The 27,956-nt window shown below is 43.7% G+C and overlaps 1 protein-coding gene across 1 annotated transcript; it reads right to left on the bottom strand.

Moving 5' to 3' along the window:
- Window positions 1-495: 495 nt before the first annotated feature.
- Window positions 496-27,956, bottom strand: UNC119 (unc-119 lipid binding chaperone). The gene is made up of 5 exons (XM_030222642.1): window positions 27,630-27,956; window positions 14,284-14,397; window positions 8,898-9,000; window positions 6,478-6,650; window positions 496-5,714 (listed from the first exon to the last, which is right to left on the bottom strand). The coding sequence occupies exons 1-5, from the start codon at window positions 27,838-27,840 to the stop codon at window positions 5,602-5,604; spliced, it is 714 nt and encodes a 237-aa protein (XP_030078502.1). The 5' UTR covers window positions 27,841-27,956; the 3' UTR covers window positions 496-5,601.

Genomic DNA, 27,956 nt, shown 5'->3' with positions numbered 1-27,956 from the left:
GACCATGGGTTATAGGTTTCAAAAGTATAAAAGTAATAAATGTTTAATGTTCATTTGCGTATGGATGCTGTGGTACTCAACAAAAATATAAGAAGAAGAAAAATCTGGGTTCAGGGAGTCTGGGAGCAGGAAGGGGGAAGGATCAGAGTGGCCGCTAGAGTGGGATAGTGGCCCTGCAGAAAGCTAGGTCTGGGGGCCGGCAGTTTGGTTCCCCCCTCCCCTTCAATGTCACACTTTTCATACCTGTACCAAATCACTATTCAGCCCCCAACAGGAAAGGTGACATTTATCAATGAGCTGCAGATTACGCTTGCAATTTAAATACGGCATTAATTTGCATGCTTGAGTTTAGGCATGCTGCAACATTGTTTTAGCAGTAAATCTGCAGTAGAGTGTAAGCTCCATGACATTTTCAGCTTTAGACCCTCTGTAACAAACAGCAGAGAGTAACAGTCTTTTTCCTGACCTTTTTCTCCTCTTATTTTCTGTCATACGGGAGGGGGTGGGGGAGTAGAACGGTAAGGACCAACATTTTCTCTCTGTGTGGATTACAAAAGAAAAACTATAGTTTCAACATCTGAGGTACTGCTTTCATCATTCTGAGTGACAAATTATATAGGGAGGAGGGGAGAGGGGATAAACTTGAAAATAAAATGTATAAAGGGAAGAAACTATTCTGGTTGTAATGACAGTCACATGCACATAAAATTGAGTGTACAGCTGTACTGTGTGATTACTGTTAAAAAAAAAAAAAAAAAGTTATTTCAAGTAGTATCTAAGGTACAGCTCTGTGGTGGTAGCAGAGATAGGGTTACCCCATATGTCCAGTTTTAACCAGATATGTCCTCTTTTTGACGACACAGCGGGCATCCGGACGGGTTTTGTCAATCTGCCCGTTCATCCGGATTTGCGGGTGGATGAGTTTCCTATCCTCCCCTCCTTTACCTTAGTGTGGTGTCCTGGTGGTCTAGTGACCTCTTCGGGGCAGGAAAGAGCAGTTAGCCCTGTAGCCTTAGCAGAAGCAAATGCACCAGAAGCTGGTTTATGATTTGCAGTTTTACCTTCACCATATAAAATAAACTGGATTTTTTCCATCTCTACCACTCTGGATCCTGATTTGGCATTTTCCCAATTTATCTGAAATAGGTAATAGAATTGTAGAAGCTATTACCTGAGCATGTTGCGAAATGGTCCATAGAAAGCGACTACACCCGCTTCATATTAGGAAGCAAATGAGAAAATTAGATCTCTAGCTAGCAGGGCCACAAAAATACGAGGTAACGTATGGTGCTAGCCCACAAAAATAAGTAATAGTTAAAAAAGAAAGCAGTTTTGGAATCCAATAAACTCCCTTCTAAGGGAGATCTTAAAAGGGCCAAGCTCACATCTTAGATATTTGCTGGTACTGAAAGGATGACCTCCAATTAAGTGCAAAAAAAAAAAATCAGAGCAGAACAGGGCCAGGGAGAATGAATGTTAGGAAGTTTCTGATATGAGAAACCACTTCTACAACCAGAGTTCAGCTCTACCTTATCAAGGTCAAGAACAAAGAATTTAGTACCAAAATAAAAGAAAGAGAGAATAGAACCCCATTCATTGCTTGCACCTTTCCATTCAAGCAGATTCATCCCCTTTGGTTAATATAAAGAAGAAAATAAGCCTGAAGTAAAAACTGCAGACTGTGAGCTGCATCGTGCAGTCTGGGGAAGGATGAAAGAACGGGATTACAAGGATGCCCTTTTCTCCACAGCACCACTAAATTTCTCTACACCAACACAGGTATCTAGAGTTTTGTTCAGCTTCTTTCTTCCTTTCTTTTTAAAGACAATCACAGCTTTCTTTTGCTGAGCTCTAAGGACAGGCATCAACCCTTCCCCACCCAGTGTACTCTTCCATGTGTACAGTAAGACTCGCCAATTCAGGGTCTTTTACTAGTAGACAGATTGCCAATTACTTTCTAAGGATCTAACCAACAAATCTATGCCTCTAGCTGACAAGTCCAAACTTAAGATGGTCCCCTTATAATTCAAGGCCTGCAAGGTAAAACTACTGTGGTTAGCAGCTAATAACTCATGATAAGCAGATACCATCTCTTGTCCGGTCACGTCCAGGAATCCACTACCACCAATACTGCCTCCTCTAGATCAGTCTTGGCTACAAATATAAGACAAGACAGTTTTGGAAATATTTTTTCTAAGCCCCCCATGTTAAACTCCAGCAGGTGATGAATTTAGCATGTACTGCATAGTTTATATTGTTGTACCAGGCTCACACCCTTCCAGAAGCTGAGAAAGCAGCTAGCCTGCACACTTCCATGCCTCAAGTTCTTTTCACATGACTTTTCTTTGTGAAAATGGCTAACTAGATCATGTTAAGGTTAGAAGTTTCTCATGCTCAAAATATTGATTTAGTTTTTATCTTGATTAACCCAGAGATGGAAAGAATATGGCCTGGCAATTACCGGGACCAAAAAAGAAATAAAATATTGACCCCCTTCCCCCTCCAAAAGACAAAATTGACAGCTAACCATCTCATATAACTTCTTGAAGAATTTCACTTATTGGTGACATTAACCCAGGGGTTTAACACTAACAGGGAAGGCTTGAATATGGTCCTTTTCCCCCTCCATCATACAGTATGTGCACCTTTAGATAGAATGTTAAGAAGCTCAGACTCGTTTGTAGAGCACACAGATTTCAGCCTAAATCATAGTTCAACCCTTGCCCTCTGGCACTATTAAATAGAGAGTCAGAAACAATTGTAAATGCCAATGTTATTGGAGAGGAAAAATAAAAACTAACCACAATTCTGGATCCAGCATTAGCTGTTAGAGGACAGTTTCAACACACTCCCATTGTGGGCAACAAGTAGTACTGTAGTTTCATGAAACTTTCTAAATCCTATATGGTGTTTGAGGGGCACTGGAAGAAGTGGTTGCAGTAGTACTCCTTGATTTTTAGATACTGTTGAGAACAGAGCTTTGACTGATCGCCTTAAATTGTCTACAAAACCGATATCACGTTGAAGTGGCTACATTCATTTCACAGGGAGCAGAAAAAGCTCATCAAAACCAATTTTGCTACCACATGGCACTCTCAAGGCTCAGTCTTGCCCAGTCACTGCATTCATGTGTGTGCTGCCTACTATATATATTCTTAGGAAGGCTGGAGCAATATTGTTTTGCATTGTAGACAACATCCAATTAACATACATTGAGGCTCATTTTCAAAACACATAGTAACCTATGTAAATCTGTAATTCTATGTAACTTTGTAAGTCTATGTGCCTTGGAAATGGACACCTTTGTAAAACTTACTTAAACCCCTCATGCTCTGGAAGTGGGGTAAAAAGCCTCAAATTATTGTTCACCCTAAGTGCATGTTTCAAAAAATAAGTTGAACCGGCAGAAAATGTGAAGGTTTGTAGGTCAGAAGTCCAACTAATTGTGACCTTACTGAAGGGGATTTATGTGCTGAATGTCATTTTCACAGAAAAGGATTAGGCAACCAGCTTATTTAAGACATCATTTAGTAGCACTGACATGGAGTAGATTTTGTTTGACCAGAACAGGACATAGCTGCTAGTAGCCCTTGGTTAAAGCACAAATAGGACGCAGCAACTTCAGCTGAATCAAAATTTGGTCACTTAGTTACTACAAGGCTGTGGGTAGCAGAAGCATATGTGCACTTAAAGTTTCACCTACTACCGGCCCTAGCAGGACATTAAATTCAAAGGCTTTACTGGAGCTTTTACATGGCACCATGGCTTTGCTCCACATTATTTAGCTACATGTTTAAGAAGTTACATTCCAGGTCAAACACTGCAAGCTGCAACCAAGATCTCTGCAGAAGAGAACCAGGATGCTGACAGCATACTGACTTAGCAACCATACCATAGTGGGATAAACTTTCCAAACAAATTAGACAGAAATAATTCTGTCTTTTAAAGGATGTGGCATTTTATGATTAACTTCTTTTTTTTTTTTTAATTTTATGTCTTTTATGTGCACCATTCTTTTGGATTCCAGTATTAATAGGTTACATATCTAGGTATCATATGTATACTCCCTCTGTAAAATGTTCATTGATCAATCTGCAATATAAAAGTGCATATCAACCCTCTCCTGGAGGCACACCTACCAGCCAGGTTTTCAGGATCACCACAATGAACCAGCAATGAGAGACTTGAATATACCAGGTCCCTGCTATATGCAAAATCTCTGATGCATATTCATTGTGGTAATCCTAAAACCCACCTGGCTAGATGTGCCTCCAGGAGAGGGTTGAGAAACACTTCCTTATTAAAAAACAAAAACAAAGCTTATGGAACGAGCTGCATCAAGTTATCGTGTTCAATTGTGTACTGTAATCTGTTTTGATCTTATTGTGGAAACAAAATAAATATTTGAATAAAATAAATTGGATGTGACTGTTGGTACCTTCCTTTCAACATGGATGGCAAAAGGGATGTGAAAGACGGAATACCTTCTTCACTAACATTCCATCACAGAGGGGCTCCAGCTTTCCCGGTCCATGGCCTACTAGAGCAGAATACAAGCTGAAATTTCAGTAGTACAAGGGAAGGGGGCGCTGTAAAGTTCAGAGCTATGAGAAGCAAACAGCCTAACACTCACTGCTACTGAGAATTACTCCAAAAGGGAAAAACTAGGCTGAAGGGAAACCACCTAAACAAGGTCACACACAGCATACAAAAGGGGGCAGAGGAGAAAAAGAACAAAGACACAGCTGCGTGCTAAGCAGTAAGCCCAAGGATGAGGACAGGCATGACAGAAGTAGTTGTAGGAGGTAAAAGCATCAAACTATTTCCACGGTTAAGAGATGCTTGAAGCAGCCAAACACGGTTCTTTCCAACCCAGGGAAGTCTGAGAATTCACTTCATAGCTGTGGGCAGGCAGACAAAACGTTTTGCAACCTGCTCTCAAGACAAGCCCTACAGCCCTTCTTACCTCGATAGCTTAAAATGTTGCAGTAGGTACAGATAGGGGGAAGATATTACAGTTGTACATATGGCTGTAGGTAAATACCCAAATAAAAAATATTACACCATTTCAAGTCACTAATCCCAGACAGGAAGGAGCAGGAAAGCTGGAAGGAAGACAAGCTACAGTGGTAAATGCATTGCATTTGGCTTTCCTTCAGTCACCCTATTTTCAGCTTCCATTTAGCATTTCTAATATTAAATGAAATATCCTCTTATAGCCAGAAGGTTTACTGCAGCGTTGCACCAAACACTGTGGAAGGACATCAGCGACAGCTGCTGCCATTACCCAGATCAACATGTCAATGGATGCTCTGGTTCAGATGAAAGCTTTCATGACATGGAAGCTCCAGGTTGGCCACCATCTACTGTCAAGTCTGAGCATCATCCTTTAGGGGAAATATCCAGTAAGGACTCCTCCAGAACCTGCTACAACTCTCAAGGAACAGAAGATACAGTTAAGTCATGAAACGCTTACTACTAAGAACCTGGTCCCTGCATCAAGATCATAGAGTCAACTGTAGAAAGACAATGGGATCCTTGGTGGAATCACTACAAGGAAAAGGATGCCAGCACTCTTCACCTTCCAGCGCCAAACAGTCCTCATGGTCCACCGCTGTAGGAATAATCTGCTTTATTATGCATCACCAGCTTCTCGTCTACAAAATAGAAACTGTCCGACTGGGTCTCGTAGGGATGGAGAATCATCTCTTGAACTGTAACAGAGGCACACAGTAAGGTCCCATATTGCCACCCCCATAATATGGCCCTCACTAGCATCCCTTCCAAACTAAGAAATAGAAATGAAATCAGATCAACTATCTGTTAGCAGATGTGACAGGAAATTTAAAATAGAACTTATGGTGGAATCTGTATTTATCCTCCTTCCCAAGATCTTGACTACAGTCACTCTGTGACCTTACACGGCCTAAAGAATTCACATATTTCTGCATCAGGTCCCCAGAGGCCATGGAATGCAATAGGTCTTCAGATCTACTGCCCACCATCCTCTGCCTGGGTGTCAGCTGTTCTTAAACTTGCTCAGAGGTCGAGCAGGGCACCTCATCAATATCTCTATCACAGAGACCTCAAAGAGCTCCTTCTGAGCAGCCTCTGCCAAAGGAATCAGCACAGCAATGGCAGGAGGAGCTGTCCTGTTCAATCTATTCGCTTTTCTTCAGAAGCTCAAAAAGAATGTCTCTGTAATGATGATTTAAACTAAGCAATCAAGTTCTTGGGAGCCAATAAGAACTGTCTTCATGACTGAGGGGCATTTATGATGAACACAAAGACAGGGCACAGTTCTCCCACTGAACAAAGAATGTTTAGCCAGCAAAGCATCTTCTGACATTCTATGCTCAAAAGAAGGGTCACACACAAAATCAAGTCAGATTTAAAACGTATACGAGAGCTCAGACTCCAACATGCTTTACTCTTGTTGCAGGGCAATAGGAGGATTAAAACTAGAAGAGTACTTACTAAGCTCTTCCGATAGCTGAGGGAACTCATAGATGTGTTCACATGTGTTCTTACTGCTGGGGATGCAGAAGCCAAACTCAAAGTCAAAGCTCTTCAGCAGCTGGTTCCGGAAGTAGTGTCTCTCAATCATGCGAAATTTATTAATGGGTTTGTCCCCAACAGTGAACTCAACTCTACAAGGAAAAAGCATCGCTAGTTTTCATCCTTAATCTTAACACAGTGCTCACATAAAAACAGGCACAAATCTGAACTGATGAACGGGCCAAATATAATTTTCCTATGTTTCTAAGGCAGAAAGTGGAAAAAAAAAAAAAGACATATCTCAGTTTATATTTGAATGGGTTTATAGTTGAGTATATACAGTAACTCTCTCCCCCCTCAAAACAGGGGGAGGGGAATGGTTGATTCAAATATGAACAGCATAGAAATTTTGATTTCCACCAAGAATGGCCACTCCTAACAGAAAACTTACAGTAAAGTTACTGGTACCTCTCCTTTTCCTCCACAAGTGCTGCTGCTTTCTCTAGGGCTCCCAAATTCAAACTTCATAATCCTCTCCATTTAATTTGTCCAGAGATTACAACATTATAACAATGATTTCTAACTGGGCAATAGGCACCATGATGCCATTTGGAATTCCCTATCTTCCTCCTGTTCCCGGGCCTTGCTGACCACGAGTTCTCCTGGGGGGAAATTCTGCATAAAAGAGACTGAAAATTCTGCACACTATTTGTAATTTTCTTGTGCAGAATTCCCCCATTACAATGGCTGGCTTCTCCCCCCACCACCACAACAACGGCAGTTTCCCTCCTATTTCTTTCTTAGCTTGTACCCCCTTCCCCTGTTAAAGTTCCATCCTCAGTTTTCTTACTTTTTGCCAGGGTGAATAACTCTCATGCTTCTTTCCCTCCTCCACCTCCTTTCTGTTCACATATTCTTTACCCTCTAGCAGCACTGTCTTCTAGAGTTCTCTCTCCCCATCCTTTGGCCTTCACTGCCCTCCCTCCCTATGCTCTTCCTTAACTCCCAGCAAGACCCCTGTTATGTCCACCTCAAGGTATCTTCCCCCTCTCCCAGGCAAACTCCCACCTTACTTTTCTCCAACCACCCTCACCCATGACAGCATCCCATCCACCTTACTGCAGCCGCCTCCCCCCCCCCCCCCCCCCACAACATACACAACTCCATCCACCTTTTTTCCTACCACCCTCACTCTGCAGACACATCAGCACAAGGAGATGCCCAGCCACACATCGGACTACTTCCTGTTCTTCTGCCAGCTAGACCCGTCTATTCTTGTGAGCCATGAAGACCTCATACAGCCGCATGGCTTAAAGGAACTGCCAAGGACCAAGGTGCCAGAGAAGGAGAAAGAAGCTTGATGTGTGGCTGAACAGCATCTCCTCTTGCCATGCTGAAGTGGTGTATGTAGGGAAGCAGCGAGTCAGTTGGAAACAGCATATCTGTGCCACTCTGCACTGCAACAGCAGACTGCACAGAATTCTGTGAAGGAAAGGCAAAATTCTGTGTAGTCTGCAGAGGTGGGACATTCTGTATAAATTTTGCAGTGGTGCAGAATTTCCCCTTGAGTACGACAAAGCTACAGGAATCACACCAGTGTCTTCTGAACACTGTGCCTTGTCAGTTGACCTAACAATGAAGCATTTCCAACCCTTGCTTTCTGCTGGTGTCCCCCAGTCCTCCTCCCCCGCATAGTGACCATCGTTCCTTTCCTCTTCCCCACACTCCCCAACCGTTGTGATCATTTCTCTCACACCAAACTCCTATAGTCACAGAAGATGACACATCAGCAGCCTCCAGTCTCCTTATCCACTCTCAAATCATCCCTCCAAATGCTGTACTGTGCACGCCTTCAAGGTTCAAACTCCAAGAAGGAACTCTTTTGCCACTGGACAGCCTCCTAAATTTATAGGAAAGGGCTGAAAAGATACCTCAAGGGGTCACCTAATCTAGCATCAGAGGCATCCCAGCTCTTCTTAACGGACTCCAAAGAGTCCCACACACAACACTCTAGAGCTAGACTACGCTCAGCTAGAATGTTTTCTTAATGCTTTCACTTAGATTTCCTCTCTTGTGATTAAAAAAAAAATTTTTTTTCCTCCAGTGAAGACTGAGATGTTATACTCATCATGTGTTACTGAGTCATCTCCAAGTCCTTCCTTTTCAGGCTTGAAGAACTCAACTCCTCCACACACTGTATAGGTGATTAGGACTATTCCATTTTTGTTTAGCTTCCATTTCCTCCAAGATCTGCCATCCTTAATGTGTGGTACCAGAAAAAATTGAGTACTTCAGTAACGCTTTTACCAGTCTTGAATAAATACCAGTCTCCTTGTTACCAATGTGACATGTCTGTAAACAAATCCCAACATGGTTAATAGAAGAATATTTCTACTCACGTAGCTCCAACTTGTCGCAGTCTGAGAAATGCTGGGGTAAATTGATAGCGAACAAACCGTCCAGCATTGGGGTCAACATCCTTTTTATCACAGTGCTCCCGTTCTAAAAGAGAAAGGAAATTAACCCTCTTCTTACTTTCACTACACATGGATGTGAACAGACTTGGACGGTAATCATTCTAACAAATTTCTCAATTTCCATTAGCACACAGCTGCCACATTTTTCCTGCAACTTCACTAGCCCCTTTAGCAATAAAGGCAAAACAGTTTCTACTATGGACTCTAGTCCACTGAGTAAGATCCAGAAAGTCTGTGAGCAGATGCACAGGTCTACTGATTACTTGTTCTGTGCTCCACGCCACTTGGTATCAAGTAAGGAAATTGAAGGACATTTTACAGACTGACTGAAACCTGTAGGACAAGAAGTACAAGCAAACATCTGTCTGGCTGGTAGTATAAGTGTGGTGATTCTCTACACTAGTTCTTTGGACCCATGGATTTTAGTACAAAATGTGTGCAAGATATCTACATATGACAGGCAAATCTCATGTATATTTATATCCTGAAAGTCAGGCTGGCCAGTGGGACCAAAGGACTGAGAAGCACTATGCTAGAAGAAATGGCTAATACAACAGCTTCTGGAACAAATGCTATTCCACAGAATCATCAATGGAAAAGGGGAGGACTGGACAGAGGAAGGGAGAACAGCAATAATTAAAGGTCTGCAGTGGTTATGTGCGGATAAAGTATAATCGACAGAAGGGTTTCACTAGTTGGTATCCTAACCCATGGATGATTCTCAGTGATGGCTATGGATTAAAAAAAGGAAGGCTACAGCTGGGATTTTATGCATGGAAACACAAATGTATTTCATTGTATGGTCCTGTATTTTAATCCACTTTTGCAATCTTCAAGATAAGGTGGAAATTCAAATCTAAGAAATAAGTGGTACAGATAGATAAAGATTCCTTGTACTAGCCCAATGGTTATGAGCATAGTAAAAGGTAAAGAAAAAGAAGCCAATATTTAAAAAGTTCTAGAAACGGTGAGGGGACCAAACAAGGAATAAAAGCAGCAAAATTATGTGAAATGCTTCTCCAATAATTTAAGAAAAGCATGACAATTTGATTACATAAAAAAAAGGGCAACATATTAGATTCAAATACCTCAGATAATGAAACTTCTCATTTCACACAAATGGATAAGAATTTTACACAAACATCAGATGCAAGATACAAAACTGCAGAGTTGGAATGAAATAGTCATGGATAGGTGTGACACTCAGAGTATCACCCAGACTTGGTGGAGTTGTATTTTAAGATGATTTTAGATTTGATTACCTGCCTGGATAATAAATACAGTATCTTCAGAACAGAATGTGCATTTGCATCATGCCTGAACCACAGTGAATGCTCAGATGAATCAGAACTCTGACTGGAACTGGGGAGTGGGACGGGAGAAGTTAGGAAGGTACAATAAAGAGTAAGAACTCAGGCTGCATGTATATAAGCCCCTCAGTACCACAGAGGGCATTGTACTTATCTCTCCAAAAGCACAGAGGGTTTTATCCTGACAACCTGGAGCTAAGTGTTTACCATCTGCCCCACCCTGCTGAAGACTGCCCCAGCTTCCCTCTGTACAACTGCTAGAAACAGACCACTTGACTCCATCCCCTCTCAGCCGGATAGCAAAAAAAGAGAGGGTTGTGCGCCGAAACACTGCCCGTGTCGGGTCACTTCCAATAAAGAATGTACTATTGTTCCAGTTCCGGAGGCCCTTTTGTGCTTTGTCGTGCTGCTTCCATCTCCTCTTACCCATGTCACAGTCCAACCTAACGGGGGTGGCGGGGAAGCCCGCTCCTTTTGGAAAGAATGGGTTCATCATACCTCTAAGTATATGTAAATGACTTTACTAAAAATATTATGAAGTATATTTAACCTGTTCTAAGCCCTTTTGGGAATGAAAAGGACAGATATTGATGCAAACACAGAATATGGCATACAATAAAGAACAAGTAAAAAATGCAAGGGTTAAAGCAGTTCCAGATCTCCTTAAAAAGTAGGGATTGTGAATGACCCACATGTCAATGATCACAAATACTGGACTTCCTGGGACAGGTCAATGAATAAAAAAGGCAAAAACAAGATATTACACTGTAAAAGGTCACATATCTGTTGAACTTGTTGGCTAGGTACAGTAGAACGAAGAGATTCCTGATAAAGAAAAAAATGGGAACGCACGATGGGAAATTTAGAAAAGTTCTAAGGTCCAAGAAAACACAAGGGCAAACGGTCTGCAAGCTCCAAGATGGAAAAAACAAACAAAGCAGATCGCAAAAATAAAACAGTAATTTATTATTAAAACCTGAAGTTATATATACATAAATAGCCCGACACAGGCCGTGTTTCGCCCGACAGGGCTGCTTCAGGGGCTATACAACAATCCTTTACTCACAAGTTTAATTGATAATATTGGATATGTGCTGAGATGAACTGAAATTTCATACATAGGAGATCACTTTAGAAAAACAGCTCTATCAGAGATGCCTAAAGAGTATTGACACAACGTCAAACGATCAGTCTCTTATCTCTGAAATCGCTGTTTTTGTAAAGTGATAGAGCTGTTTTTCTAAAGTGATCTCCTATGTATGAAATTTCAGTTCATCTCAGCACATATCCAATATTATCAATTAAACTTGTGAGTAAAGGATTGTTGTATAGCCCCTGAAGCAGCCCTGTCGGGCGAAACACGGCCTGTGTCGGGCTATTTATGTATATATAACTTCAGGTTTTAATAATAAATTACTGTTTTATTTTTGCGATCTGCTTTGAAAAGTTCTAAGGGCCAGGGAAATTTTTTTTTTTTTTTTTTTTTTTTAGTGGGGTAGCTTATTTTGCTTTAGTTTTCTTTGCTCTCCCCTTCCTCGAGGTACTTTTGTGCCAACAGCAGCAAGGAACAACCCCAGGGTATCAAATATTAGGCACCTGATACCCTGATTTTTCCATCTCACAGGAGACATTTAAAATTTATATACCTGTCCCTGTACAGCAAGGAGAAAAAGTACTTTTGAATTCTATTTGACTAAACCAAAAAGGCAAGAAATTAATTCTGCAGAAATGCACTTAAAATAATGAAGAAACTGCAGAATTGTCTGTAAACACATTTTATTCCTTGATTGTTTAGCAGAGCCGAGATATTCTTATTAGGGGGAATGGCATCTGCATTGCACATAAATACGCGATTGCTGCACCTGAAAAGCAAGGCTGTCTACACAAATGCCTTAAGATGAATACATTTCAGGATAAACTAATATAAACATTTGACAGACTAAGTTCTTACATGCAAAGCAATGCTCTAAGGGCCCCTTTTACCAAGCAGCAGTAAAAAGGGGGCCTGTAGTGACGTGAGCACGTGGATTTGCTGCGCGCAGAGGCTCCTCTTTACTGCAGTGGATAAAAGGTTGTTTCTGGCCAAAAACAAGAAACAGCCCTGCACTAATCACCAGGATTGGCAAGCAGCCATTTCTGGAGGGAGCCCTTACAACTGCCTATTTAGGTGATGGTAAGGGTTCCCATACTAACCCGGCAGTAACTGGGCAGCGATTATTGCCAGGTAAGCCCTGACACCACAAAAATATTTTTGTCGAGCCAGATATGGTGTGTGCTGGGGGTGGGAACTACCTCTAGGCTCCTGCAGTAGTCCCAATTTGGCGCCTGGCAAAGCAGTCCTATATTTTGTCTGCTGTGTTCAATTTTGTTTATTGATAAACTAATTACAGGAAAGGAGGGAAACCCCTCACCAAGCAACAGATTATAACAGGAATCAGGAAAGCTAAAATTAACAAAGAAATGCTGCTAAACAGGCAGAGGCAGGACTGCATTAAGCTTAGCTCCGTGGTTTACTTCTGCTTAGTGAACACAAAATCTGGACTACCAGGGACGCAACACAAGCCAATGAGAAGCTTAGGAAATATATAAATCAACTAGAGTTAACACACTTAAGCCAGGGTCTCCCTGCTCTGGACCCAACCACCCAAATACCCCATTTTTTTAATGGTGTTCTTCAGTTGAAGTAAATGCAAGCCCAAGAAGACTGCTTTCCCCCACTAAGGTATGGGGGGGGGGGGTGCAACTGTGGAAGTTTGGTAGCTCCTAAGCCAGGATGTCTCTCTCCTGCAGAATCTGGAGAGTGCCCCGCCCCTCCTCTCAGACACCCCTATTAGATCGGACTGTGATGACATAGGTGAAGAATGGAGTTTAACATACATCTGGTTTGATTTAGCAATAGTACAGAGGAAAACTAGGGCAGTCTTCAGTAGGGGAGGAGGATGGCAATAACCAGTCCACCAGAAAGCCTCCAATACAACGGTTACAGGTGGTAGTAAAGCTTAACCTCCATCTTTAAAGACCTGGGGGCCCTTTTACAAAGCAGCAACATGAACAGAATCATATTTGCATAGCCCAAAAACGAGTTAAAATAAAAAATGAAAACAAAACAAAACAAAAATCAGGAGAATGTAAACAGAGGGTTATTGGAACCAGAAAAATTCCTGCTCAGGAATGCAAGAAGGAAGTGAGTAGCTGCTTGATTATTAGACAGAAGTTTTAAAGAATCAATTATGAATGAATAAGAGTTTGAGGAGCTGGCTCAAAGGGAGATTCTGGACAGACAGTGACTCCCACAGGTCAATATCAGAGAAATGCCAAAAACAAAATAAAAAAACAGGGGATATAAAGGAATGGGAGGAATAAAATAATTAACAAGACTCAGAAGCAGCAGCAGATCCACTAAGAGACAAATTTCAGGTAAGGAAAAGGAAAAGGGGATGGGATTTAATATACTGCCTTTTTGTGGTTACAATCAAAGCGGTTTACATATTACATGCAGCCACTTATTTTGTACCTGGGGCAATGAAGGGTTAAGTGACTTGCCCAGAGTCACAAGGAGCTGAAGTGAGAATCAAACCCAGTTCCCCTGGCTCTCAGGTCACTACACTAACCATTAGGCCACTCCACCATTAGGCTACCCATCCAAACAGTACCAGGTTGGGGCCAAAGGGGGGTGGGAAGCAAGTTCAAAAATGTTCCAGGTCACTGACCTGGCAGAAGATTACCAGTGGAGTTTACAAAAAGCTTGATAAAAATCTGCATCTCAGGCACTAATGTAATTAAGGCAGATGAGGTCTAAGAATATTGTGTATAGGTTAGAACTGGCTGAAGGAGAGGATATGAAGTGTGAATCAATCAGCATTATACCCCCTCACAGCTAAGATTACATTGGAGGCATAGGGTGATTAATACCTGCTGGAGATAAAAAATTCCCAGGATTAAAGACTACCCACTAAATCACCCCTTCCTCCTGCTCAATAGATAAAAGAGAGTCTCACCTGAAGCAGGTGGTTTGGTGATTTCAAACAGGACTGCACCAGACTCCATGTCACGAATTTTGAATCTGGTAAAATCAATCTTGTAAATATTCTCTTCCGGGGAGCACAGATAATCTGTAGATAACAGAGGAGAGAGAGTGTGAAAGGACAGTTCTTCCAAGATATTATTTCACCCAGTTGAGTTTCCTCCATTCACGAGGTGCCATGTCAGCTTCAGCAGCTTCGCTAAATTAACCATCAACAAGCACAACCTCAAAGGTGTACACAAAGCCCATCCTATAGGGTAGAGGAATCACAGCCCTTTCAGCCAGCACCTGAACTTTTCCATCTTACAGGTTTTTAGAAAAAGCTTCATTATACAGCATGCTATTCCCCTCCCCCCCCCCCCCCCCCCCCCATGGCACCCAGTGTAAGAGGGAGCGTATTCCCTCCCTTCTTCAGGCACTCTTCCTGGGAATCCTCCACATTGGACCAGGTTGTCTCATCTTCCCTTTAGGCAACTTCCACTGGAGAAGGGTAAGAGACAGGAAGGCATTCTCCCCTCTGCATGACATCTGTGCCCAAAGGGAAGTGATATCAACTCAATTATCAAGGCATGGGCGCATTCAACGAGCACCCACCAGAGATGTTGATACTCACCACCTGCAAATACTCTATTCTGCTGTATCACCCTCTCACCAGGATAAGAAGGAGCATTTCCCTCCACCAACAATAGATGCTTTTTTTCCTCTTTCTTGCATACCTGCAGCTACTGAGTCTCACTTCTGTCCTCCACTTTTCAGCACCATCATACCCTACAGTGTCTGCCACCGGTACTCACATTCACCTCATACAGACCAAGTGCACTACATCTTATATCTCAAATGCCACCTTTTGAAGATGTTTTAATGCATCGGTAGAGAAAATCTAATCCCTAAAAATGCACCTTGTGTAATGCCAGTGCATTTACAAGATGCTAAAAAAGCATTTAATCTATTACCAGCATACAGGGATAGAACCCAAGTTAGAAACCAATCCAGCCATCTCCCAGCAAGTGACAGAATCACTCTCAAAGCAGCAGCAGATTTAGCAGCAGCAAATTACAAAACCTACATTATGAAACAGAAAATCCTGATCAGTAAGGATAAAAGTAGATGCAAGCTCAGCCATCAGTACAGACCAAAGAAAGAAACTGGATGGTTCACCCAGATTACAAGAACTAAAAATTTCAATTACCCCTCCCCCCCCCCCCCCCCCCCCCCCACAGGGCTAGCAGTGCCACTCTTCCAACTGCCAAGGGCTGCTCTTACTCACCATCCCCCCCAACACTGAAAATTATTCAGCCATGTAAAGAAATAGCCTGCCTCACACCCATATGGAAAAAGTTACTAACCTACCATGCTAAGCCATGGTACTTCCCATTTTGCCAGACCTTGTGTTAAAGTTACTGGCAGGAAGAGACTCCTCTCAACCCAGCTGGTAAATCTGGGGTACCCAGACTTACCTGAGATGTGAGAGCAGGCCTTCTTGGTTAACCAGAAACATACACTAAGTTCTGCTAAAATAGCTGAAAATAATTTCAGTCAAAAAACTTACTTAAAACAGGAAAGGGGGGGGGGGGGGAGACCAACAACCTTTAAAAATGGGTAAAAACAGGAAGCCATCAGTCCCAGAGTTTTCCCTCTACTGCAGTATCAGAATTGCTGTCGCGCAGACACCTATGAGCTAAAATACATTTTTAAGGTAGACCAGGAAGCGGACAGGGGAGGGGAAGAGATGCCAGACCACTGGGGCCCCCTACAGCTATGGGGCCCAGCCAGGCAGCTGCCCTGTTCTCCCCCCTCCCCCCCAACAGCAGCCCTGGCAGTACATGAAGGTGTGCAGGTACTCGGTTCATCAGTCTGATTGCAGAATGATGGTTGAAGACTCACTTTTTTGTGCAGGCCTTTTTTTTTTTTTTGTTTTAAATAAAGGGTGGGCATATTATGCTAGATGTACATAGTTGATGGGTGGGGATAAAAAGTTGAACTGTGCTAGGCCATGGGATGGAGCTGGTTTAGAAATCATGTTCTTTACATAGTATGATTATTGGGAGATTAAGGTGGGGTTAGTAGAAATTGATATAATTGTTTTGTATTACTTATGCTAGGGTCCACCTTGGGAATCAGCACTCAAAAAAAAAGATCTGGGTGTTGTTGTACAGAATACGCTGAAATCTGCTCAGTGTGTAGCGGTGGCCAAAAAAGCAAACAGGGTGCTAGCAATTATTAGGAAAGGGATGGTGAATAACACCGAAAATACTACAATGCCTTTGTATCACCCCATGGTGCGACCGCACCTTGAGTATTGCGTTCAGTTCGGGTCGCCATATCTCAAAAAAGATATAGCGGAATTAGAAAAGGTTCAAAGACAAGTGACCAAAATGATAAAGGTGATGGAACTCCTCTCGTATGAGGGAAGGCTAAAGAGGTTAGGGTTCTTCAGCTTGGAAAAGAGACAGATAAGGGGAGATATGATTGAGGTCTACAAAATCCTGAGTGGTGTAGAATGAGTAGAAGTAAATTGATTTTTTACTCGTTCCAAAAGTACAAAGACTAGGAGACACTCAAGAAAATTACAGGGAAATACTTTTAAAATAGGAGGAAATATTTTTTCACTCAATGAATAGTTAAGCTCTGGAACTCTTTGCTGGAGGATGTGGTAACAGTGGTTAGTGTATCTAGGTTTTAAAAAAGGTTTGGACAAATTCCTGGAGGAAAAGACCATAGCCTGCTATTGAGACAGACATAGGAAGCAACTGCTTACCCTGGGATTTGTAGTATGTAGTGTTACCACAATTTGGGTTTCTGCCACGTATCTGTGATTTGGCTTGCCCACTGTTTGGAAAACAGGATACTGGGCTAGATGGACCATTGGTCTGACCCAGTATGGCTACTCATGTTCTTATGTATGTATTTTATGTAAGCAGGTTAAAAGTCACCCCCTTCCTGCAATCTCATTACATGGCACTTTCAGGCTCCAATTAGGTTTTCAGTATGTTGAGATTCCACCCCCCCCCCTTTTTTTTTGTGATGAAAACATCTAAATGAAGATTTATGCCATTTTTTATGTTTTTCTCTTTTGAAAATGAGCTCCTTAATGTCCTGCAAAATCAGTTTGTTTGCCTCAAATATGTGTACAAGTAAAATGTGCTCAGATTGAGAAGATGATGTTAATAAAGATTGCTCCATCTGATTGCAGGTATGGACTCAGTATGCTGATCCTCTCTTACAATAATCCTTCCTCATCAGCTTGTTGAAAGTCCTGCCAGCTGTCACAAGAGATGGAAATAGAATGAGCTTGTCCCATCATCCTACACATCAGTCAGTTTCAAGCAGCTTGAATAGCACCAGCAAAAGCAGTACCCAGAAGCCCTCCCTTTACCATACCAAAGAGCTTGACAAATCTTGGGTGCCAGGCTGTCACTGCACCTTGAAATTATACCCTGGTATTCTGTATTTTCATGAGATGTTTTTTCCTCCTTTAATGTTCCATTGCTGCCACCATGGAAACAGTTCTGCACAGCATGACTCGACTCAAGTCAAAGTCATATGGTGTAGAACTCGTGGTACCTCGTCTCACGAGATTTCAGACCACGACAGCAGATTCAGAATTCTTGCACCATGTGGCTGAAGCTTGATCCGAGTTGCACTGTTCAGAGAAAAAACTGTTTCAGCAGCAGTGCAGCAAGAGACCAATGGGACTTCAAAGAGGAACATTCATTAGGAAAGAGAGGAAAAAAAAAGGAACATAGAAGGGAAAAGAACAGAAAAGGAAAGATGAGGAGAAATAGAAAAATTTAGAAGTGTAAAAAGAAGGGAAAGGAGAAAAAAAGAATTCACCCAAGGCAGATAAAAGAACAGAGGGAAGTAATCCCTACTCCTCCTGGAACCTGCCTGCTGTTGGAGTAGGGGGAGAGGGAAGAAGAGACCAGGAAGGTTGAAACTGTATGAGATTTCCGAAGAGGACAGATGAGAGAGGAATGACCAAGGGAGGGTGGAGGAATGAATAAGAGGAGACCACAGAACGCAGACAGGTCGGATAGAAGGGATAAGACAGAAAAGGAGAATGAGGAAGGATGGGGGCAGTGAATGAAAAATAGGAACCTGAAGAAGGGTGGGACCCATGTCACAGCCTACAGCTAAATAAGGGAAGTGTGCCTTTGGCTTTCCTGTTATCTCTCTGAGAGATACTGGCAGTTTTCCTTTGATGTATAAGACAGTACACTGTCTTGTCTATATGCTTATAACAGTTTAAAGTTCTCTCTCTCCCATATGGAAATGTAGGGTTCTAAGTTTTCACTTTATTAATTTACTAATAAATCAGGCCCGTTTCTGACACAAATGAAACGGGCGCTAGTAAGATTTTTGTTGTAGTGTGTATGTTTGAGAGAGTGTGTGTGAGAGTGACTGTGTGTGTGTGTGAGAGAGAGAGAGAGAGAGAGAGAATGTGCCAGTGTCTGTTTGTGACAGAGGGAGAGCGAGACTGCTGTGTGCGAGTGTCTGCTCTGTCCCCTGCCCCCCCTCCAGCCACCCAACGATTCTCCTCTCTCCCCTGCTCCCCCTGCAGCCACCCAGCGATTCTCCTTTTTCCTTGCCCCCCCCCCCCATATCTACCCAGGCATGCTGTTCTCTCCCCTGCCCCCCTTCCGCCACCCAGCGACTCTCCTCTGTCCCCTGCTCTCCCTCCAGCCACCCAGCGATTCCCCTCTCTCCCCAGCCCCCCATCCAACCACCCAGCGATTCTCCGCTTTCCCCTGCTTCCCCTCCAACCACCCAGCGATTCTCCTCTCTTCCCTGCTTCCCCTCCAGCCACCCAGCAATTCTCGTCTCTCTCCTGCCCCCCCTCCCGCCACCCAGCAAGTCTCCTCTGTCCCCTGCTCCCCCTCCAGCCACCCAGTGATTCCCCTCTCTCCCCGGCCCCCCCCTCCAACCACCCAGCGATTCTTGTCTCTCCCCTGCTCCCCCTCCAGCCACCCAGCGATTGTCCTCTCTCCCCTGCCCCCCCTTCCAGCCACCCACCGATGCTCTTCTCTACCCTGCCCCCCCTTCCAGCCACTCAGCAAATCTCCTGGAGAGCGTTCCATATACCCTCTAATGACACGGTCACTGGCATCTTTGCTGGTGCTGAAGCTATCAGCAACTTTCCATAGGTTCGAATGCTCCGCCGACTCTGTCGGCAATCTCACCCATCATCGATCCTCCTCTCACGTTACTACCGTGGAGTGCACTCCAAAAGTTGCCTGTTTGTCAGTCAGGCACGGCGGTGGTTCAAGCAACAAAGGAGAAAGTATAACTTCTAATTTGAATGCAGATCGCTCTCCTCCCTGCACAGTCTGATTCACTTTGCCAGTTCCACAGTGAACGGTAGATCGATTCGCCTGTGTGCCCTCCCTCCCTCCTCTGGTTGGTCAGCTTTTGCGTGTAACGTACCCGGAAGTACGGTACGTCACTTCAGATGGATGCATCCTTTCCGAACGCAGGAAGGCTTCAGCCACGGAGTCAGCTTCAGAACGTTGGAGGTGCGTTTTATTATATAGGATGATTTTCACCTGTTCATTTATGCATCACAGTTCGTCACTGTGGTGATCTGCTCTCAATTACAATTGTCCAAAGCTTTATTTGACAGGCACTCACTAATTCACACATTTTATAGCCCTTATTTCAATAAACATTAACCTCTGTTTATTAAGCCATGCTAGAGGCTGCTGCGCACCAATGCCGACACAGCCCATTCAGAGAGACTCTTCTACTAAAGGGTTGGAGTGTGACAACAGCTTGTTGCACGCCAATCCGGAACTACCACACGAGCCTGGCAGTTGTTCTCACCCCCAGAAAGCGCCATTTCCAGCGCTACAAAAAATATTTTCTATTTTGTAGGGCTGGTGCTTACCTGGCGGTAATCAGGTAGCACCACGTGCTGCCCAGTTACTGCCAGCTTAGCATGGGAGCCCTTACCGCCACCTCAATGGGTGGTGGTAAGTGCTCCTCCTCCCCCCCCCCCCCGAAATGGCCATGTGGCAAGAGGTTCACTTACCACACAGCATAGGAGCCAACTTTCTAAAATGATTGGAGGGTGCTCAATTTTTTTTTTTTTTTTTTTTTTAGAGGTGGTGCATTCCCCCCTGATTTCCAGGGCCCCCCGCCCGTCTGTCCATCCCTCCCTCCCTCCGAGTTCAAGAGCCCCCCCGCGTTCGCCCCCTCCCTCCCTCTGTCCAAATTTTTAAATCCACCTTCTTATCTCATCGGGGTGTTAAGGCACCAGCTGCACCCCGACGAGGTAAGAAGATGGATTTAAAAATTTGGACGGACGGAGGGAGGGGCGAACGCAGGGGGGCTCTGGAACTCGGAGGGAGGGATGGACAGACGGGCCCTGGAGGGATGGACAGACGGGCAGGGGGCCCTGGAACTCGGAGGGAGGGACTTTGGGAACTTCCAGTCGGCGAAATATTGAGGGTGCTCGAGCACCCACAGCACCCACGAAGTCGGCGCCTATGCCACACAGCCATTTCTTGAGACAAAAAAAAAAAAAAAAAAAGACAGCCTTTTACCCACTGCAGTAATAGGGGGCTCCAGTTCGCATCAAAAATACATGCTAGCGCAGGCCCCCTTTTACCGAAGCATAGTAAAACCACCCCAAAATGAATGGCCTGTGTTGGCATTAGCGTGCAGCTTAGTAAATTGGGGGGGGGGGGGGGGGGGGTTAGTATCTCAATAGATTTTTGGTATTTCAACCTCTGCATTTTGTTTTGTTGTTAGTCTACCATTTTTCACATGGATTAGATTTTTCTTCCTTGACCTGCTTTGGCTTTAAAAGGCATCATTAATTTTTTCTTTTATTTTTTAGGTATCAATTTACACTTAATATATTTTATAGTGGAGAACAAGAGTAAGAATGGGAGTGGATCTGAGTACGACAGAGTTTGATACGAGTCAATGAGTTTACTAAGAAGAGTTAAGAAGATTTTGTATTCATTTTTATCACAAGCACATGCACCTTTCAACTGGGCTCTGCTGGTCCACCGTGCAGTACCCGACAGAAGTTTGATATGTCAGTGAATCCAGCCTCAAGCTAAGTACCAGTCTTTGCCATCTACAATATATCTTTCATTTTGATTCCTTTGTCATGAGATGTCCATTTTTGGATAAGACGTGTGGATGGTACGTAGGGCTGAGTGCTACGATGTTGGGTTCTGCCTGTTGCGATTCTGTAGACCAGCCTGACCAACTTGCATTTTACTGAGCACTCATTATTTATTATTTAATATATCCACTAGCACAGCATATTAAAAATAAAAACATTTTTTTGACTATTTCCTTAACGGTTTCCTACTTTTTAGGTTGGTATAACATTGAAACCAGGCCTTTCGAGTTACCCCAGTGATATTAGAGTGTTAATATAAATAGTGTCAGGCTTTGACAGATTTTACTCAAATGGTTCAAACCCTTACTAGATCTAGTACATTACCTTTAACGTAAGTCTTTTTTGTTCCGGTTGATTTGGTTAATAAACTTGCTGGTTTGCAAGTGATTCTAGTCCCTTGGTCATATCAATATTTGAGAAGTTTTTCCTATTTGCATGTTGTTGTTAAGGGTCCAGCCCCTTGGTCATATCAGTATTTGGGAAATTTTTCCTATTTACATGTTTTTGTTAAGGGAATCAAAATTTGTCTCTGAGCAAGGTAATGTTCTAGCTATTGTGAAGCCATGTCCGAAAAGACCTCAGAAAATGATGTGATCCCATCTAATTTACCTTTTGTGGGATAGTTTTATTGAAAAAAATGTTTTGTTTTCTTAAATCAATGAAGGGATTTGTGCAACATTCATGGTACTCTATCCTTTTCATGAGGGACATGAGAACAAAACAGTTTATGTCTGGCACAAATGGAGTTTATATGGCTGCAGCTGATGGTATTGATATTTTGATTTTATGGAATTTTACAGCTGCCTTCAATACCATCAAATCACCCCCCCCCCCCCCCCCCCCCCCCATTAAAAAAAGGAGACTTCACGAGGTCAAGATGATGAGTACTGTTATTACCTAAGTTTCAATCTTTTTTGATATGGGCAGTCAACTCTGGAACACCTTGCCAAGAACTATTCGAAGAGTTAGTGACCTTTTACCCTTCTGGAAGTTGCTAAAAACTCACCTCTTCAAGCAAGCCTACACGAATGACCTGAAATAAACAAGAAATCCTACCTGGATCAGACTATAAAGACAGAACCTGGAATATGCTCCCCTACTCAATCCTCTCTAAACTCATCCCTCTTCTAACCCCTTACTATTTTGCCTTACTTACGCTACCCAATACTCACCCTCCTTTCATTCCCTACCTCGACTATTCTCCTACCTCACCCATCTCATTTTCCCACATCTAATTAACTACCTCTTTCACTATATGTAAGCTGTATCCATTCCTTGTTATTTTGTAAACCTATTATACTATGTAAGCCGCATTGAACCTGCTAATAAGTGGGAAACCGAGGGGTATAAGTGTTACAAATAAATAAAATAAAAATAAATATATTGACTGAAGAACATTCTACAGAATGGTCAGCATACAGAGCCCTCTCTGGTTCACTGTGGCCTGCCGCAAGGTTTGATTCCTTCACCTCTTAATTTAAAATTTTCTTGGCTCCAGTAATTGTGTTTGTGGATAAGTTCACATTTCAGTGTCGTCTGTTCACAGAGGACAACAGCTGGTGATTGCTTTACATGAGCCTCAAGAAGAATTGATGGGTGCTGTTAATTGCTTGTTATTACATTTAAACCACTGTGAAAGACAAGTTGAAACAATTTGGGAAAGCCTGAATACATTCAATTTAGTAGGAAGGAGAACAATTATATTGCAATTATATTATAGTACCAAATATGAAAAGGAAAAATTTTGCAGTGCTAATTTTCTTAAGTGTTATGTCAGCTTTTGATATAATTGACTACAGATTGTTATTAAGATTATCTGAGCTATGAATTAGAGAGAAGATTTGACCAATTTCAATGGACCAAGTGAGCCTCTCAGAGCTCCTCATTATCTCCATTACTTTTCCAATCTTTGCATGTTACCGCCCTATTAGAGGGATTATACTCGGGTTTTATGCTGATCATTTTATGATCAGTCTCCTAGAAATACACAAAGGACAATGGCCCCTGGAATTCCTAGAGGACATCACATTAAATTTATTGCCAAACATCCAAGATGAAATCGCTGAACTGGAGTAAACCAGAGGCCGTAACAGCCTCCCAGACGCCAAGAATTATTGATCTAGATCAGTCGTAAGTGGATGGGGATTCCGACTGAAGGGTGAGTGAAGTTTTCATCCCCAGATTAAAGGGATTTAATTTGTTTCCGTCTTCACATACTGCACAGACTAAGGTTTTTACTTTAAGATAAAGACTTCCAGGAGTTCTACAAGAATTTTTTTCCCTTATATTAGACTACGCAACTCACACTTGAGTTTGCCAGGAAGAGTAGTACATCTTTATAACTGACACAGATTCAAAATACACCCGAAAGGTTGGTTATAGGAATATTACACCAATATGGAAGGAATGTTGGTTACCAGTCTATATAATCTAAGGGCCATGTTTACTAAGACGCGCTAGCGTTTTTAGTACACGCTAATGCTAGACACACATATATATATTCCTCTGGGTGTCTCTAGCATTAGCGCGCGCTAAAAATGCTAGCATGCCTATAGTGCAGCTTAGTAAACAAGGCCCTAAGTTTCTTTTGTTTGGTCTGCCAGAATTGATTATAGGGTTGTACGATTTTAGTTTGGGTTGCAGTTTCAGAACAAGCCAACAAAGATTATTATGAATGCCATCCATGAAAGTTCTTAATTTAACCTCATCCTGACTAAATATGTTTCCTATCATTGGTCTTATCACTTGGAATGAACTCCCAGCATTCATAAAAGAGATAATGTATCCTATTTTCATTTTAGGAAGTTCATTTTTAATGGGGACTCAAATGATGGTTAGGGAATTTTGACCCATAATTAATAGGGCTGGATGGGGAACTGGTTTTGGGGCAGAGGGTCATTAATGTGTTCTGTTGTTGTTATTGGATACAGTTATAATATAATTGTTTAATGCATTTTATATATTAAAAAGTCATGCAACAAGAGAAACAAATTTTAATATTAATCAATCATATTCCATCCTTTCACAACAGGCCCCTTACCTAAAATGTTACCCAGTTTCTAATATAAAGCCCTCTTCCTAACAACTTCCTCCAGAGCCCTCAGCCTGTCTTTTACTAAGGCCCCGATGCTCAAAACTCCGGTGCTGTACTAAACAGCGCCAGAAAAATACCATCTTTTGAGCAGGGACTGTCTCTTTGTATCAGGTGTTCAGCGCTGCGTGCGTCTGGTAGCGCTATACAAATGCTAATAATAATAATAATGAACAGCGCAGTGAAGGAACTACCTAATGCTCAATGCTAATGACATGCAAATTTAGGTACGCTGTTAGCATTGAGCATTAGGGAGTTCAGCAGGAGGACAGTATCTGGTGCAAGCGCTGAAGAATTGTGCGTTAAGAACAGCTCCTCAGAGCATGCCCAGAACGCCACAGTGAAGGAAGAGGGAAAAGGAAGAGGCACCGGTTGCGAGAGCTACACAAGGCATGTTAAAGCATAAATGTGAAAACTTCAGAAAGAGAGAGAAACGGCACAGCAGGTAACTCTTCTTTAGCCAATACAAGTGTGTTTTGCTGAAGGCACAAAAGCACTGATGGAAAAAAACCAGATTTGATCTGTGCATCTGGGCATAAGATGGTCATAAACGTGTATCTTTTTTTAAATTTTTTGCATATTAATGCATTTGCTCCTATTCCTCCCAGCAGAAAGACCTTGTTGCTGATAACACTAATGCCAGCTCCAAGTTGGCGTAGGGCTTTCAGCCGCAAGAACGCCTTTGTTTGGCGCTGTCTGCTGAGGAATAGGGAGTGAGCTGATTAGCACGCATTTGCATGCTCATTGCGCTGGGAGCCAGTGCGCTTGTTGTTTCATGTACTCGTCTCCCCCCAGAATTCTGTGGTAGCAAATGCGGGTGCTAATGGCCTCTAACACCTGCATTAGGCTTTTGCGCATCAGGGCCCTAAGAAGACAGGATACCAATCACCACAGAGAAATCAACAGTGCCCCTTCCCTCAGATAAGGTGTGAGCACTACAGCCACACTTGTCCAGTACCATTATCAACTCAAGACTAAAGAAATTCATAGGAGCAAATTTAAAGCACCATCTTAATAGTTTATGGGGGAGGGCACAGTAGGGCAAGTTGGGCAACTAGAAAAGATAGCAGCAGCTCTTGCTAAGAAAGGCTAATAAGGCAGTAATGCAGTTATAAGGCCCAAGGCACTCACACACACACATCCAGACCCTCCCCTGCAATAAGGCAGTAATGCACATATAAGGCCCAAGGCACGCACACCCACATCCAGACCCTCCCCCTCAGTAAGGCTGTAATGCAACTTACTCCTCACCGGCCTCCCACTTAGCCATCTATCCCCCCTTCAATCAGTTCAGAACTCTGCTGCACGTCTCATATTCCACCAGAACCGATATACTCATATCACCCCTCTCCTCAGGTCACTTCACTGGCTTCCGATCAGATACCGCATTCAATTCAAGCTTCTCCTTCTTACCTACAAATGCACTCAGTCTGCTGCCCCTCACTATCTTTCTACCCTCATCTCCCCTTACGTTCCCGCCCGTAACCTCCGTTCACAGGATAAATCCCTCCTCTCAGTACCCTTCTCCACCACCGCCAACTCCAGGCTCCGCTCATTCTGCCTCGCCTCACCCTATGCTTGGAACAACCTTCCTGAGCCCTTACGCCAAGCCCCCTCCCTTGTCTTTGCTGAAAGCCCACCTCTTCAATGCTGCGTTCGGCACCTAACCCTTACCGTTCAGTGAATCCAGACTGCCCCAATTTGACTGCCCCTATCGGACCGACCGTTCACTTGTCTATTAGATTGTAAGCTCTTTGAGCAGGGACTGTCTCTCTTTGTTAAATTGTACAGCGCTACGTAACCCTAGTAGCGCTCTAGAAATGTTAAGTAGTAGTATAAGGCCTATGGGGAAGGCATGTGCACACACACATACATCCAGACCCTCCCCCTCAGTAACACAGTAATGCACATATAAGGCCCTAGGTGTATACATGCACAGCCTGACCCTTCCCCCTCAGTAAGGCAGTAATGACATATAAGGCCCAAGGTGAACACACACACACACACACAGCCTGACCCTCCCCCCTCAGTATGACAGTATGCACATATAAGGCCCAAGGTGTACGCATGCACAGCCTGACCCTTCCCCCCTCAGTAAGGCAGTAATGCACATATAAGGCCCAAGACACACACAGCCCCCTCCCCAAAGCAGTAATGCACTCATATGACCCAAGCCACACACGCACAGCCAGACCCTCCTCCCCTCAATTTGGCAGTAATGCACAAATAAGGCCCAAGGTGTATACATGCACAGCCTGACCCTTCCCACCTCAATAAGGCAGTAATGCACATATAAGGCCCAAGGTGTACGTATGCACAGCCTGACCCTTCCCACCTCAGCAAGGCAGTAATGCACATATAAGGCACAAGGAATTGCACACACAGCCAGACCCCTCCTCCTCAGTAAGGCAGTAATGCACATATAAGGCCCAAGGCGCACACACAACCCCCTCCCCAAAGCAGTAATGCACTCATATGACCCAAGCCACACACGCACAGCCAGACCCTCCCCCCCTCAATTTGGCAGTAATGCACAAATAAGGCCCAAGGTGTATACATACACAGCCTGACCCTTCCCCCCTCAGTAAGGCAGTAATGCACATATAAGGCCCAAGGTGTACGTATGCACAGCCTGACCCTTCCCACCTCAGCAAGGCAGTAATGCACATATAAGGCACAAGGAATTGCACACACAGCCAGACCCCTCCTCCTCAGTAAGGCAGTAATGCACATATAAGGCCCAAGGCGCACACACAACCCCCTCCCCAAAGCAGTAATGCACTCATATGACCCAAGCCACACACGCACAGCCAGACCCTCCCCCCCTCAATTTGGCAGTAATGCACAAATAAGGCCCAAGGCGCACACAGCCCCCTCCCCAAAGCAGTAATGCACTCATATGACCCAAGCCAGACCCTCCCCCTCAGTTTGGTAATAACGCACATATAAGGCCCAATCCATACACACAGGCGAATACAGCCAACTCAGACTCCACCCCCTCCCCAGCCCGTTAACCCACTTAATAAGGCGATAATGCGGGTATAAGGCCCAGGACAGTCGGCCCACACTCCTAGAATAAGGGCCCAGTACTGACCGGTGGTGACTCTCTGCAGTCGCAGCACATCCTCAGGGCTGACTGTGCCCCGCCGGTGCTGCAGCTCCTCCTCCTCGGTCCGTGGCTGCGGCGGGTCACCGGAGGCGCTCCCGCCCTTCACTTTCATGTCCGCGGCGCTTTCCAATACCGGCTCCTGCGGCCTCCGGCTCCCGGGGAGAGAGTCCGCGGCACTGGGGGAAGAGCAGCTCATCCTCCGTGCCTGAACCCGCCTCCTAACGCCGGCTTCGTTTCCGTCCCCGCCCGGTCCTTCTTTCAGCGGTGGTTGCTTCAGGCCCAGCACCGAGGATGCTCTCTCGCTATAACGCT

Source organism: Microcaecilia unicolor, chromosome 13 (genome assembly GCF_901765095.1).
Source record: "Microcaecilia unicolor chromosome 13, aMicUni1.1, whole genome shotgun sequence".
In the NCBI taxonomy this organism is placed as follows: domain Eukaryota; kingdom Metazoa; phylum Chordata; class Amphibia; order Gymnophiona; family Siphonopidae; genus Microcaecilia; species Microcaecilia unicolor.
This window is presented reverse-complemented; position numbering and strand designations above follow the sequence as displayed.

Excerpts from the sequence above, each read along its gene's own strand:
- UNC119 (XM_030222642.1), bottom strand. The coding sequence starts at position 27,840 with ATGAGCTGCTCTTCCCCCAGTGCCGCGGACTCTCTCCCCGGGAGCCGG. Across the intron at positions 14,398-27,629 it reads ACTGCAGAGAGTCACCACCG|ATTATCTGTGCTCCCCGGAA; the intron begins GTCAGTACTGGG and ends TGTTATCTACAG. Across the intron at positions 6,651-8,897 it reads CTGCGACAAGTTGGAGCTAC|AGTTGAGTTCACTGTTGGGG; the intron begins GTGAGTAGAAAT and ends TTTTCCTTGTAG.